Raw genomic sequence first — 11,702 nt, 5'->3', positions numbered from 1 at the left:
GGTGTGTTCAAGTGAAGAGGCGAAGAAGGAAAGTGAGATGCCGCTGGAAAAGCGCGCTAGCCCACGCGTCTTCACGTCTTCACGTGACTACAGTTTGATAGCCACCGGATCGTCTCACAAGCTCAACGTTTTTCACGCAAACCATGCGAACGAATATCCAAATACTGGCAGACTATCAAATGTAAGCGCACACCATCTAAGGAAACGGATGAACATCTATCCATGGGGGACAATGGATGTAAACCACCTAGAAGTCTACATTGCGTTGAGACTTTGCTAACTTCTATTTTGAACATTAATGTAGACTGCAGGGTGTTTAGTTCTTTCCTCGAATATGGATGGGCGATTATGCGAGACATCGTTAGAGTCAACGTCATTGGCACCTCCCATATCCACACGAAAAGCTTCATCATCAAGACTAAGCGCCATTGACTCATACATCCTTGACGTGACTCCTTTCAGCTCACATGTATATATTGCGCTACAGGTGAACCAGCCTTCGTAAGCCTCTGAACTGCTCCCAAGATATGCGATCAAACACACCTATCTCAATCCGAGCCTCTCAAACCATGGAAGCACTCCTCCACACCCACCGCCTAACCCTCCTCCGCCTAACAGACATCTCATCCCTTTCCTCCCTACACGTCCGCCTCTTCCACGAAAACTGGTCGAATTCCGACGCCACAGCATGGAGTTTGCACGGGCCCACGCATTCCCTCCCCGAAAGCTACGAGTGGATGAAAGAACAGTTAGGGCCTGTAATCGATAGCATGTTTTATTCTGTATTCGTCAAATCCGATACATCGAACTCAGCCTCTATTGGCGATGATGACACTGGGCTGGGGAAGCATATAGGCAGCGTAAGCCTACGTCTTCAACCTAGCGGTCCTTCTCTCCCAATCCCATCGACATTCACAACGACCAATACGAGGGTGCTGGGGTACGCCTTATTTCCATCAGCGTGGGGAAAGGGATATGCGACGGAAGCCGGTCATGCGCTGTTGAACGCCTATACTGCTTTCGTATCTTCATCTTCCTCATTCCCGGGCGCTCAAGAAGACAACGACGGAATCGAACCACAAAAAGGGAAGACGTACATCGAAGCAGCAGTAGACGAGGGTAATCCTGGTAGCGTAAAGGTATTGGAGAAACTTGGCTTCAAGAAACTGGGATGGAAGCATGAAGAGGGGCAAGTGTGGCTTAACGGAGCGTGGAGGAACCCTGGGTATTGGGTGTATGGGATGTTTGTTTAGTGTGCAAGTATGAGAAAGCACATGACTGAGGCTAGAGAAGAGGAAGTAATACATAAATACATAGCGAAGTGTGCAGACCTCCTTAAAAAGTATATTCCTACAGGAAATTGGTCACATGGCCACGTGCCTTACCAATCAGCGACTTCACCTTGCTTGGGCAGTGTCGCCCGAACAACTTTATCGCAGTTGAGTAAGCAAAGAGGATCGAATGCCTTCTTGAGCTGCCTCATTGCATCCACTGTAGTTTGACCCACTTCGTGTGGTAGGTAGTCTCTCTTGACGAGGCCGACGCCATGTTCACCTGTGGCTGTACCTTCGAGTTCGATAGCGCGCTTGACCATTTCATGGACGAGGTGGGAGGCTTTGTCGAAGTCCTGGTTGCGGTTATAGAGGATGATGGCTAGGACGATATGTAAGTGAAAGAATCGTAAGATGAGGTTGAATGCATGGACCTACAGTGGAAGTTTCCGTCTCCAACATGCCCTACGATACTGGCGAGAAGTCCACTCTGTCGAATCTTCTCTTTGGTCTCTTCGATGATTTGTGGCAACTTGGATATCGGGACGGCGACGTCTGTGGTCCAGACAGCCATGTCTGGGTTGCCCTCACCCTTGGCCATAACGCTCCAAAGTGCTTCCTTTCGCGCCTGCCATAGGTCCTCCTTCTCTTGTTCGGACTTGGCGAACTCAAAGCTTACTGATCCGGTCTTCTTGGCAAGACCTTGCACCTGGCTAATTTGTTCCTTGACGGAGCTCTGAGTGCCGGCGAACTTGAAGAAGAGCGTGGGGGCATTCTTCCAGGTCTTGGAAGTCTGTCCCGCGTCATTGATACATTGCATCTGAACATCATCGAGGATCTCAATTGCAGCGATAGGTACGCCAGCGCCAACGACCTTGAAGACGCAATCTGCTGCTGCGCGGATGGATGGGAACGCGCATACGGCTACACTGGTGTGTTGTGGCTTTACAATGACTTTCAGCGTAGCTTCTGTGACGAGACCTAATGTGCCTTCGCTACCGATGAACATGCGCGTAAGGTCGTATCCAGCGGATGACTTTCGCGGCCGTTGTCGCGTCTTGATGACAGTCCCATCAGCCAGGACTACGGTGAGCGACACGACCCAGTCCTTCATTGTGCCATAACGGTATGCGTTGGTACCGGAGCACCCTGTCCCGACCATGCCGCCGATCATTGCGCCTGGGCCCGGGTCGGGAGGGAAGAAAAGACCTTCTTTCGAAAGCTCCTCGTTCAAGAGTTCCCAGCCCACTGCTGGTTGAACCACGACGTCCATATCGTCCTTGTGTAGCTTTACGATCTTGTCCATGCGACTGAAGTCGATGCATATGCCACCCTTTGTTGCTGCGAAGTGACCCTCTAAGCTTGTACCTCCGCTGTACGGAGTGACTGGTATTTTGCGTTCGTGGCAGACCTTCATGATCGCGCTGACTTCTTGTGTGCTGCCTGGCTTTACGACGCAGAATGGCACATCGCCTGGCTGAGAGGGATGCGAAGACCACGATGATCCGCTGTGCGACTCTAGGTCGTTGGGATCCAGTGTGAGATTCTCCTTTCCGACAATGTCGCGGAAGTCTGTCCACGCAGCTTCCATGTTTGCCTCTGAAATATTGTGCTTGGGAGGATTGAAGGTCTCGAGTGGTGCGGTCGAACTCGTGTCTGCGATTGGAGGCATCATCTGGCCATAGTAGTAGCCGATGCTTGCGGTCATAAGACATGCTACTCAACTATTAGTATATGCGACAACTGGGGTGTATGAATTGCTAGTACCAAACACCGTCGCAAAGAATTGTCCTCTTGCCGTTCTTTGCTGTAATGACTGGATCTGGATCTGCTCGGCCTTCTCTTTCTGTACACGCTCGTAGATACTCTCATTGAGTTGCAGGTAGAATGGCTTTTCGTCCTCTCTGCCCATCGGTTTTCTTTCGCTCGCCCATCGCCTCTGCGTTATTCTTCCGACTCCCGCACCAGCTCCGCATGTCCGCCATAGCGCTCCTCCCGTTGCGCCTCTTACGGCGAATGAGCCTCGTGGCAGGCTTCGTAGAGGCATTGCGACTACAATTGACGGTGATTCATATCGTAGGCGTCGATGCGACAAAAGCGGGGAAAGCTTTGCATGTGAGCTGAACGATGATGCTGCGCGGGTAAATCCCGGACTTAAGAGACCGCCAAGAGTTCTGTATGCACGTCGCAACCAGTCATGAGTATTCTGTGTGGTTGTGGAGAAGCGTTCATGCAAAAGCTCATATTGAGCAATTACTGGCAGATATCACGACATCAAAATACGTTAGAAGAGATGCGTCATCGTGTGTAAGCCTGTCAAATTACGACATGGCGAACGAAAGCAAGCATCACATATGGTTGATGAGACTCGATAAGGATAGAATGCATTTGAGAAGCTCGATGGCCGATACCAGAGCGTGTGATACCGAAAGCAAACCCAGTCGCCGTACCCAAATTCTCGCAACGCCGCCAGACACATAGTGCCGGCCTTGAGAGAGGTACCCAGAGCGTATCCAACGCCTGTGCATGTCCAAGTGATGAGTGTGTAAGATATGGTGAAAAGCAAGTAAACAAAGCAGGTCTCTACCAATGCGCCCAAAGGAAGAATGCTAAGTCTCTGAAGATGCTCGCAAGATGTATAGCATAAGCATGGGAGGAGCATGTATCATGGAAAAAGGCCGTAATCCCAAACCAAACGCCATGCTAAAAACACGAAAGAATATATGCAAGAAAGAATGGGGTATAAGGATAAGATGCAAAACCAATCTGCTCAAGTGTCGGGCCAAGTGAGAGGGGTGTGTAGGGCATCGGGGTTAGAGTTAGTGGTGGCACCTAAGGCGACTGCTTACGCGGCTAGGTTGCCCACATCCGCTGCGCGTGTCTGTGGCGGTGCATGCGGCCTACTTTCCAGACATGCGCAGCAGTCGAGTCTTGAGCCAGATTACGAAACGCTGCCACGTACCCTTCGCGGCTCGGCTTTTGGTGACTTTGGGCGTAGAGGAAAAGGCGGCTGCTTTCTCGGGGTCGACCGTTGCCACAATCTTTGGCAGCGAATTGGAGTGCGCCTCACGGTGGTCTGAATATTGGCGTCCACCCACTGAAGGGCGTCCGGCTATCGAGGGTCGTGGCGTCTTCTCATAGTCGGTGGATACAGTGCGCGTGCGGTTTATCTCTGATCGGTCGAGCGTCTCTGACTTGCGACGTTGGTGATCCTCCTTCTTCTGCTGCTTGCGGTAGTCGCGTTCCTGCTGCTTATGTGCCACCTTTTCGTACTTTCGCTCCTTGGCTCGCTGCTCCTCCTCGAACTTCTGTCGCGCAGCACGGATGGAGGCAGCTCTCGAGGCGGGGTCTACGGGGGAGTCGCGACCGCCGCGGATAAAGCGGTAGGTCTGATCGAAGGAGGTACGCGAACTGGGCGAGGTGGTGTCGATGGACTTGAGCGTGTCACCACGCGCCCTGGGTTGGGCAATCGGAGAGGTGAGCGAGACGGACGACTGGGAGTAGCTGCCAGCAAGGCGGGTGGACGAGTTGTTGGTGTGGATGCGTAGGGATGTTCCCTGTGCCGAGGAGATGGAACCGGATCTGCGCGCGGGTTCATACGCGTTTTGTCTCAAGCGGAACTCGTCGTCCGACATGATATCATCGCCCTCGTGCTCGCTCCCGAGAATTGATGGCGGCGACGAGTGGGCTATTGGCGGTGTGTATGGCTGAGGAGTCTGGCGGATGGCAGGCAGGGGCGTCGGCCGCTGCAGACCAGACGACGAGGAGAACTGCGAGGTGTTGGATGTGGAGCGGTTGTGTCTGTGGCGGCCGTTGACGGGCGAAAAAGAAACATCGGATATGGACCGTGAGTGGGCGCCATATTCTGAAATACCCAGACCGGTGAGGTCGTTCTCGGCAGCAGGGCGTGATAGATCGAGCCCGCTGGTCTCCTTGGACGAGAGCTTGCGCAGGTAAGGCTTGATCTTGAGCTGGTGGGAGGAAGTCGCAGACGGCATGGGGCGTTGTGTCTCTATCCAAGATTCTTCGTAGACCTTGGGCGTGTCTGAACGGTTAAAGGTAACGACATCGTAGTCAGCAACGGGGCTCAGAGGGCGCGGACTCGATACAGCGGAGGCTGAGTAGCCTCGTTTATGGAGACGCGCATGCCGGTTGGACATCGTGGGCGGAGTGAGTGCTCGCGCGTGTTATCGGCGCATGTCAAAGTACGCTGTAAGTAGACCAGGAGAGATCGGCGCAGGTGGTTGTTGCACGCAATAGCATATCACCAAGCCAACGTCAGGACCAGGACTGGCGGCAATCTTCCGATGGTTCCGCGGCTGTCAAGCGCCCACAAAATGGTGACGAAACGAAGGTGTCAACTCGTGCGCGGGATCCGGGGTAGCGATGGCGTAGACAAGACGGCGGTTTCCTCTCTAGCCGGCAGACGCTTCCTTGGTTTCTTGGTTGCTGGAACCCGTGGACTGGTCCGACTAGCTGCGAACGCTCAGATCAAGGCAGCCGGCCCCAGCTCTAAGCGCCTAGACGGCTAGGCGGTGGGAGAGTAGGTGAGAGATTTATGTTGCCGGGGGTGATAAGAGGAGCATCACCTCGAGACGCAGACGCCCACGGCGTTTAGGGGCCTGGGTGCTTATATGCGCTCGCTGCCGTGAGCGTCTTCTCTAGTAGATGCAGGATGGTGGAGGTACACCTAGGAGAGGAGACCGGCTGAAGCGGAATCGCCGCCTGCTTGGAACGAGATAGCAATATGACTGGCTGGGAGAGCCTCACCGCTCGTGAGCCACGGGATAGAGTGCTACCGTGCCGTCCGACGATATGCCTCAGCGCTTTCCGTACCGCTACCTCCATCTCGCTCCTCTTTCGCCCCGCCCCGTATGCCCCGTCGCGCATCAACACCGCGCAATCTAGTGGCACAGCAGCTCAGAACGCGCAGCACTTCGTCACTAGAGGCCACGAGTCGATTCGCGGCGCGGAGATGCTGCAAAGCTGAAGCTGACCTAGATTCTCATAGCCCGCACGACTCAGCCATGCAAGTGCTCCGCCCATCGTGGAATTGGCTGATATCTCACGATACTCTTACCCCGCAGTACTCAACCTGGTCCTAGTCCAAGCCACATCAGACATTCAAGGCTGTTATCAACGCAGTATGCATGTGACGAGAGAAGGCCTGGCCCACAAAAGCCCTCGAGTACCTCCTCACGTGCGCGCTCTTCACCGCGGCCCGCCTGAAACACCCTGGGATGAAACACATCTTTTACCCCTCACTCTTGTCCAACCATCTCCTCTCTAACACTTTCAAGCGATACCACACGTGCACCGTTCCTCGATTTTGAGAGTCAAGTATGTATGACAACACCCATACGGGCAAAAACTGTGATTCCTCTGGCCGGTCTTGCACCAACAGCATGCACCTTGAAATCTTGGAACCTTCACGCTACGCATATCGGGAGCCAGCACGCGTTCCGCCATCAACGATGTATCACATTGGAAAGACATCACCTTGTAGGATACGATCACGAGGAAAAACGCCTTATGACCTATCGAATTCATGTCAGAATGATGCGTGTAATGCATTCTTGACAACCTTCTTTTCTTAGTTGTGTCACAACGTGATGCGCTACCATTCAACGCGGTGCCACAATATTGGACGCGTTTCGAGCATCGAGAAGATGACGAATGTGCTCGAGAGTAGTCAGCGTCTGAATTGGTTTAGGCTCATCGAAAATTTGTATTCGATAGTGCTGCAAGGCAGGTCATGGCTTTACCCGACAAGAGGCGTTGGATATGAGTGAGAGAACATGTAGTGGTAAGAGTTTGTGAATATGCGCATGGAAGTAGAAGCGCCATAGTTAGTCCTTTGTATGCGGTGTTGCTATGCTCTGGCTAGTTTGCTGTCAGGGTGAGAGAAAGTCGCGGCGTTGCTGGGCAATGGACAAGGCCCACCCTGACGTCGAGCACGGGTCGCAACTTCCCTACCAACATCAAAAACATCTCAGCACCATCTTCATCCACCACGCGCGTCCCATGGAGTTATAACCATCCCAACCAGCCACCGACCGCATCCATCACTTTCAGACTCCTCGAGTGATCGCGACCATGTCGTCCAATAAGCGGGGCAACATTTTTGACCAGGGGAGGCCCGAAAACCCCTACGACGATCGCGATGAAGTCGCGGATGTACCCCAGAAGGCGACGGCAGCACAGCTGGCAGCCCGCAAGTAAGTCACCCTCACCAGTCATCGCTTGGAGTCTATCCCAGACCTCTCTAGTCACGATGCGCTTTGTCCGTCGCGTGCTGACTCTTTGTCCCCAGAATCAAGACCGCGAAAGCCCGACGACCAGCAGGCGCCACCTCCGTGAGTACCCCAACCACAACACCACACTCCCCACCGCACCCTCGACGGCTGCGCAAGCATGTCGACCAGCCGCCACACCCCGAAAGGGCGACGCGATTTGCAACGCAGGATGCAGGCCTTTGCTAACGCACGCGCTCACCAGGGTCTATCACAGAGCGCGAACTTTGGCGCACCACAACAAAACGCATTTGGCTTCGGTGCCTCAACACCCGCCCCCGCAAGCAACGGCGCGAACGGCTTCGGTGGCGGCAATGCCTTCGGCGGAGGCGCGACCAACAGCTTCCCACCCGCGCAGTCCGCTGCCCCTAGCAACAACTTCGCTGCCTCGTCCTTTCCAGCGTTCGGAGGAAGCAACCAGGGCACAGGCTTCAACCCTACACCGCCCTCGTCTGCGGGCTTCAACTTCACAGCTGGAGGTGCAAACCCATTCGCGACGGCCAACTCGGGACCCGCGACCAATGGCAGCACGCCTGCGCCCGCATTTGGCGGATCGTCCATGTTTGGCAACAACGACCAGGCGCAAAGTAATCCCTTTGGCGGCCTAGGCCAGAACAACACGACAAGCGCAGCCTCATCAGGCGGTATGTTCGGCACTACCAGTTCAGCTCCCACAGGCGGTATGTTTGGGTCGTCCAGCGCTGCGCCTACTGGAGGCATGTTTGGAACGTCGAGTGCTGCACCATCATCAGGAGGCATGTTCGGTACATCCACCGCCGCTTCTTCCGGCGGGATGTTTGGTACATCTAGCGCTGCGACCTCAGGTGGCATGTTTGGCACATCGAGTGCTGCCCCCGGTGGCATGTTTGGCACCACCAGCGGCGCCCCAAACGCTACGAGCACCGCCGCTCCCGCATCCACACCCTTCACATTCGGTGCCGCAACGACGACAGCCTCGAACACCACGAGCACGCCGGCGACGAGCGGTATCTTCAGCGGATTTGGCAACTCAACACAATCTACGGCGCCTTCACAACCAAGCACGTTCGGCGGCTTTGGTGCCAATGCGCAGAAGGAAGATGCCTCCAAGCAGGCGGCTGCGCCTCAGAACAACATGTTTGGTGGTTTCGGTTCCAACGCACAGAAGACGGAGGGTACCTCGGAAACGCCGAAGCAGAACAACTTCTTTGGAGGCTTGAGTACGAGCGCGCAAGGCACGCCAAATGCGACGGCCACCGCTCCTGCGTCGAATCTATTCAACTTCGGCGCGAATACACAGAAGTCTGACAGCACGACGTCAAGCGCCCCCCCGACAAACCTCTTTGGTTCTGCTCCGTCCAGCAATCCGTTCGCAAACCTCCCGACCGCCGAAAACACGTCTTCTGGAGCAGCTGCACCCACAAACCTGTTCAGCAGCCTCAAGAAGCCTGAAGAGTCTGGCAGCAGCCTTTCTGCCGATACCCCCAAGTCCAACCCGTTCGCGGCACTTCCCAAGCCAGCCGACACACCTACCACTACAGGAAGCAGTTCAGGTTTCAGCATATTTGGTGCCAACAAGGATGCGGGCGCAGCAACAGTGAAGGCTCCCGAAGCGCCAAAGTCAAGTCTATTCCAGCCGTTCAGCACACCACAGCCAGCGAAGACAGCCGACGTGGAGAAGTCGCAAGGCGGCATGTTCACTGCTGCTCAGCCCAAAACCAGCTCTGGTCTCTTCTCCCAAACGTTCCAGCCCGAGAACAACAATTCCAGCAATTTGTTCAAAAAGCCACAGTCAAGCTTCCCCCCTGCATCGACATCGGCATCAGAAACACCCAAGGCTGCACCTGGGGCTTCCAACCCCTTTGCCTCCTTGCCCAAACCTTCGACAGATCGTCCCAACTTGTTCAGCGCTTCGAAGGAACCCTCGCAACCCTCCCCTGCGCCGGCCACATCGATCTTCAACGGTACTACCTCCGAGTCGAGGGGAGAATCGCAGACACCTGAGATGCCCAAGGTTCCCAAGGTGCACGTTCCCAAAGACTGGGCTGTTCCAGGTGCCGTTCGCGCGCAGACCAGCGACGGTCTACTGAAGCAGATATCCGATCTGACTGCTCAACTGCAAATGTTGAACGAAAAGTACCGACAACAGCTGAGCAACCTTCCTCCCACGGCAGACTGGTCAAGCGTGTCGCTTTGGCACTACCAGCATGCGGTCGACATTAAGAAGAAGATCGACAACGTGAAGAAGCAACGTGCAGCCGGACGAGGTATCACCGGCAATGAATCAAGCTTGTCCACGAAGCGCAAGGTCAACGATGACAGCCACGAAGTCCGCGATCCATCCCCTTCCAAGCGAGCTCGTGCGACGGAAGCACCTGCTGGTCCGACTCCGCAGCTCTCGGCTTCTACACCGAAGCTCAGTGCCCCAGCCACGGCGACATCAAACATGTTTGCCAAGGCGATCGGAAACAAGCCCTCCACACCTGCGCCAGCGTCATCGACAAGCCTGTTCGCCCCAAAGACAGCTGAAAAGCCCGCCACCGAGCCCTCGCAGCCAGCTGCATCGACTCCCAGTTTCGGTTTCAAGCCCTCAGTTCCCACCACTAACGGTGCAGAAACTTCGGCAGCCTCGTCTGGCTTCAAGCCAAGCTTCGGTGCTTCCTCCACCAGTACATCAGGTTCTGCTGGTTTCAAGCCGAACTTCGGCAGTGCTCCGGCAGGCGGCTTTATGGCTCAGTTCACTAAGACCGCGAAGACTTACGAGGAACTCGCCGCAGAACGCAAGAGGAAGGCTATGGACGAGGACTACGACTCAGATGATGAGACCAAGGAGGAGTGGTCTGCCAGGTACGACAAGGCGGAGGCTGAGCGTCTCGCCAAAGAGAAGGAGATTGCTGCCTCGACCAAATTTGTGATACCTGGTAGTTCTGGAAGCACTTCACCCAAGGAGAACCCGTTCACTGGACTTTTGAAGCCTAAGAGCGGAGTTTCCACTCCCAAAGCTCCCAGCCCGGCGCCGTCTACAGGCAGTCAATCGGTTTTCAATGCCTCCACGTCGCAAGCATCATCCCCCAACATCTTCGGCCACCTATCAGGTCCTTCTTCCAGCAACCAGGAAGAGTCGGATGACGACGACCAACAACAAGACAATGCTGGGTCAGCAGAGCCGCCTTCGCCTCCGAAGCGCTCCGTCGATGCATCGGAGACCGAATCCGAAGATACCCAACAGCACAATCAGCAGGAGTCAAGTTCCAAGGGCAGCTTATTCTCAAGGATCACCAGGGATAATGATTCCGAGGCAGAGAAGGAGAACAGTGGCGCCTCTTCTCTGTTCGGACAGAGTAACGGTACTACCACTCCTTCCAACAAACCTTTCCAGTTCTTCGATTTCGGTGCTGCATCCAAGACCGCGCCGCCGAAGACCGACACGTTTGCCGGCGATCAGACTTTCAAGGCGGGTACTCCGATCAAGTTTGGCGGAGCTCCTGCTACTGAGAAGAAGGACACTGCACCCAAATTCAACTTCCAACCTGCTACGCCTGGTGCTGGCGAGTTCTCCACAACGCCGGCGAAACCACCACCCAGCTCGATCTTCAATTTCGCCCCGTCCACAGGTGGATCTTCGCTTTTCGCTCCATCCGGCGGTAACTCCGTGACCTCGTCTGTATTCTCTTCGCGCGCAAACACGCCTCTCTCTGAAGCTGGTGATACCAGTGCCGCATCTGCAGCAGAGGATGACGAAGAGGGCGGCAAGCAAGAACAGATTGACTTGACCAAGTTGACTGAGGATGAGCTCAACACTTACGACATTGTCTTCCACACCGAAGTCGTACTCGCCAAACACCAGGAGGGAGAGAAGGGCTGGACGAACATAGCAAAGGGCCCGCTCTGGATCCTCAAGGACAAACAGACGGGCAAATGCTCTGTGCGAGTGCGCATCCCCAGCGGTGCCACCCCAGTCAACTACCAGATCCTACCTGCGCTGCCTGCCACCGTCACTGGCGGTAGCAAGAAGATGGTCATGGCGACCAAGCCTGCCAAGGAAGGCGGACTCCAGTCTGTTCTTTACGCAGTCAAGACGCCTGAGATCGCACAGGAACTCGCAGCGAAGTACACAGAGTGTGTACCTAAATCGCAGTAAGCGACCTTGTCCATGTCG

At 55.0% G+C, this 11,702-nt stretch overlaps 3 protein-coding genes across 3 annotated transcripts; 1 reads left to right on the top strand and 2 right to left on the bottom strand.

Moving 5' to 3' along the window:
• Positions 1-1,381: 1,381 nt before the first annotated feature.
• On the bottom strand, positions 1,382-3,183 carry J4E84_010724 (uncharacterized protein; the record flags this gene model as incomplete). The annotated part of the gene is made up of 3 exons (XM_049393279.1): positions 1,382-1,653; positions 1,710-2,987; positions 3,039-3,183. The coding sequence occupies 3 exons, from the start codon at positions 3,181-3,183 to the stop codon at positions 1,382-1,384; spliced, it is 1,695 nt and encodes a 564-aa protein (XP_049239003.1).
• Positions 3,184-4,171: 988 nt separating this feature from the next.
• Positions 4,172-5,431, bottom strand: J4E84_010723 (uncharacterized protein; the record flags this gene model as incomplete). Its single annotated transcript, XM_049393278.1, has 1 exon — positions 4,172-5,431. The coding sequence occupies one exon, from the start codon at positions 5,429-5,431 to the stop codon at positions 4,172-4,174; it is 1,260 nt and encodes a 419-aa protein (XP_049239002.1).
• Positions 5,432-7,367: 1,936 nt separating this feature from the next.
• Positions 7,368-11,684, top strand: J4E84_010722 (uncharacterized protein; the record flags this gene model as incomplete). Its single annotated transcript, XM_049393277.1, has 3 exons — positions 7,368-7,489; positions 7,585-7,627; positions 7,770-11,684. 3 exons carry the CDS (start codon positions 7,368-7,370, stop codon positions 11,682-11,684), a joined length of 4,080 nt encoding a protein of 1,359 aa, XP_049239001.1.
• Between the last annotated feature and the right edge of the window lie 18 nt (positions 11,685-11,702).

This window comes from Alternaria hordeiaustralica (genome assembly GCF_023758085.1).
Source record: "Alternaria hordeiaustralica strain BMP 2776 chromosome Unknown scaffold_45, whole genome shotgun sequence".
Classification (NCBI taxonomy): domain Eukaryota; kingdom Fungi; phylum Ascomycota; class Dothideomycetes; order Pleosporales; family Pleosporaceae; genus Alternaria; species Alternaria hordeiaustralica.
This window is presented reverse-complemented; position numbering and strand designations above follow the sequence as displayed.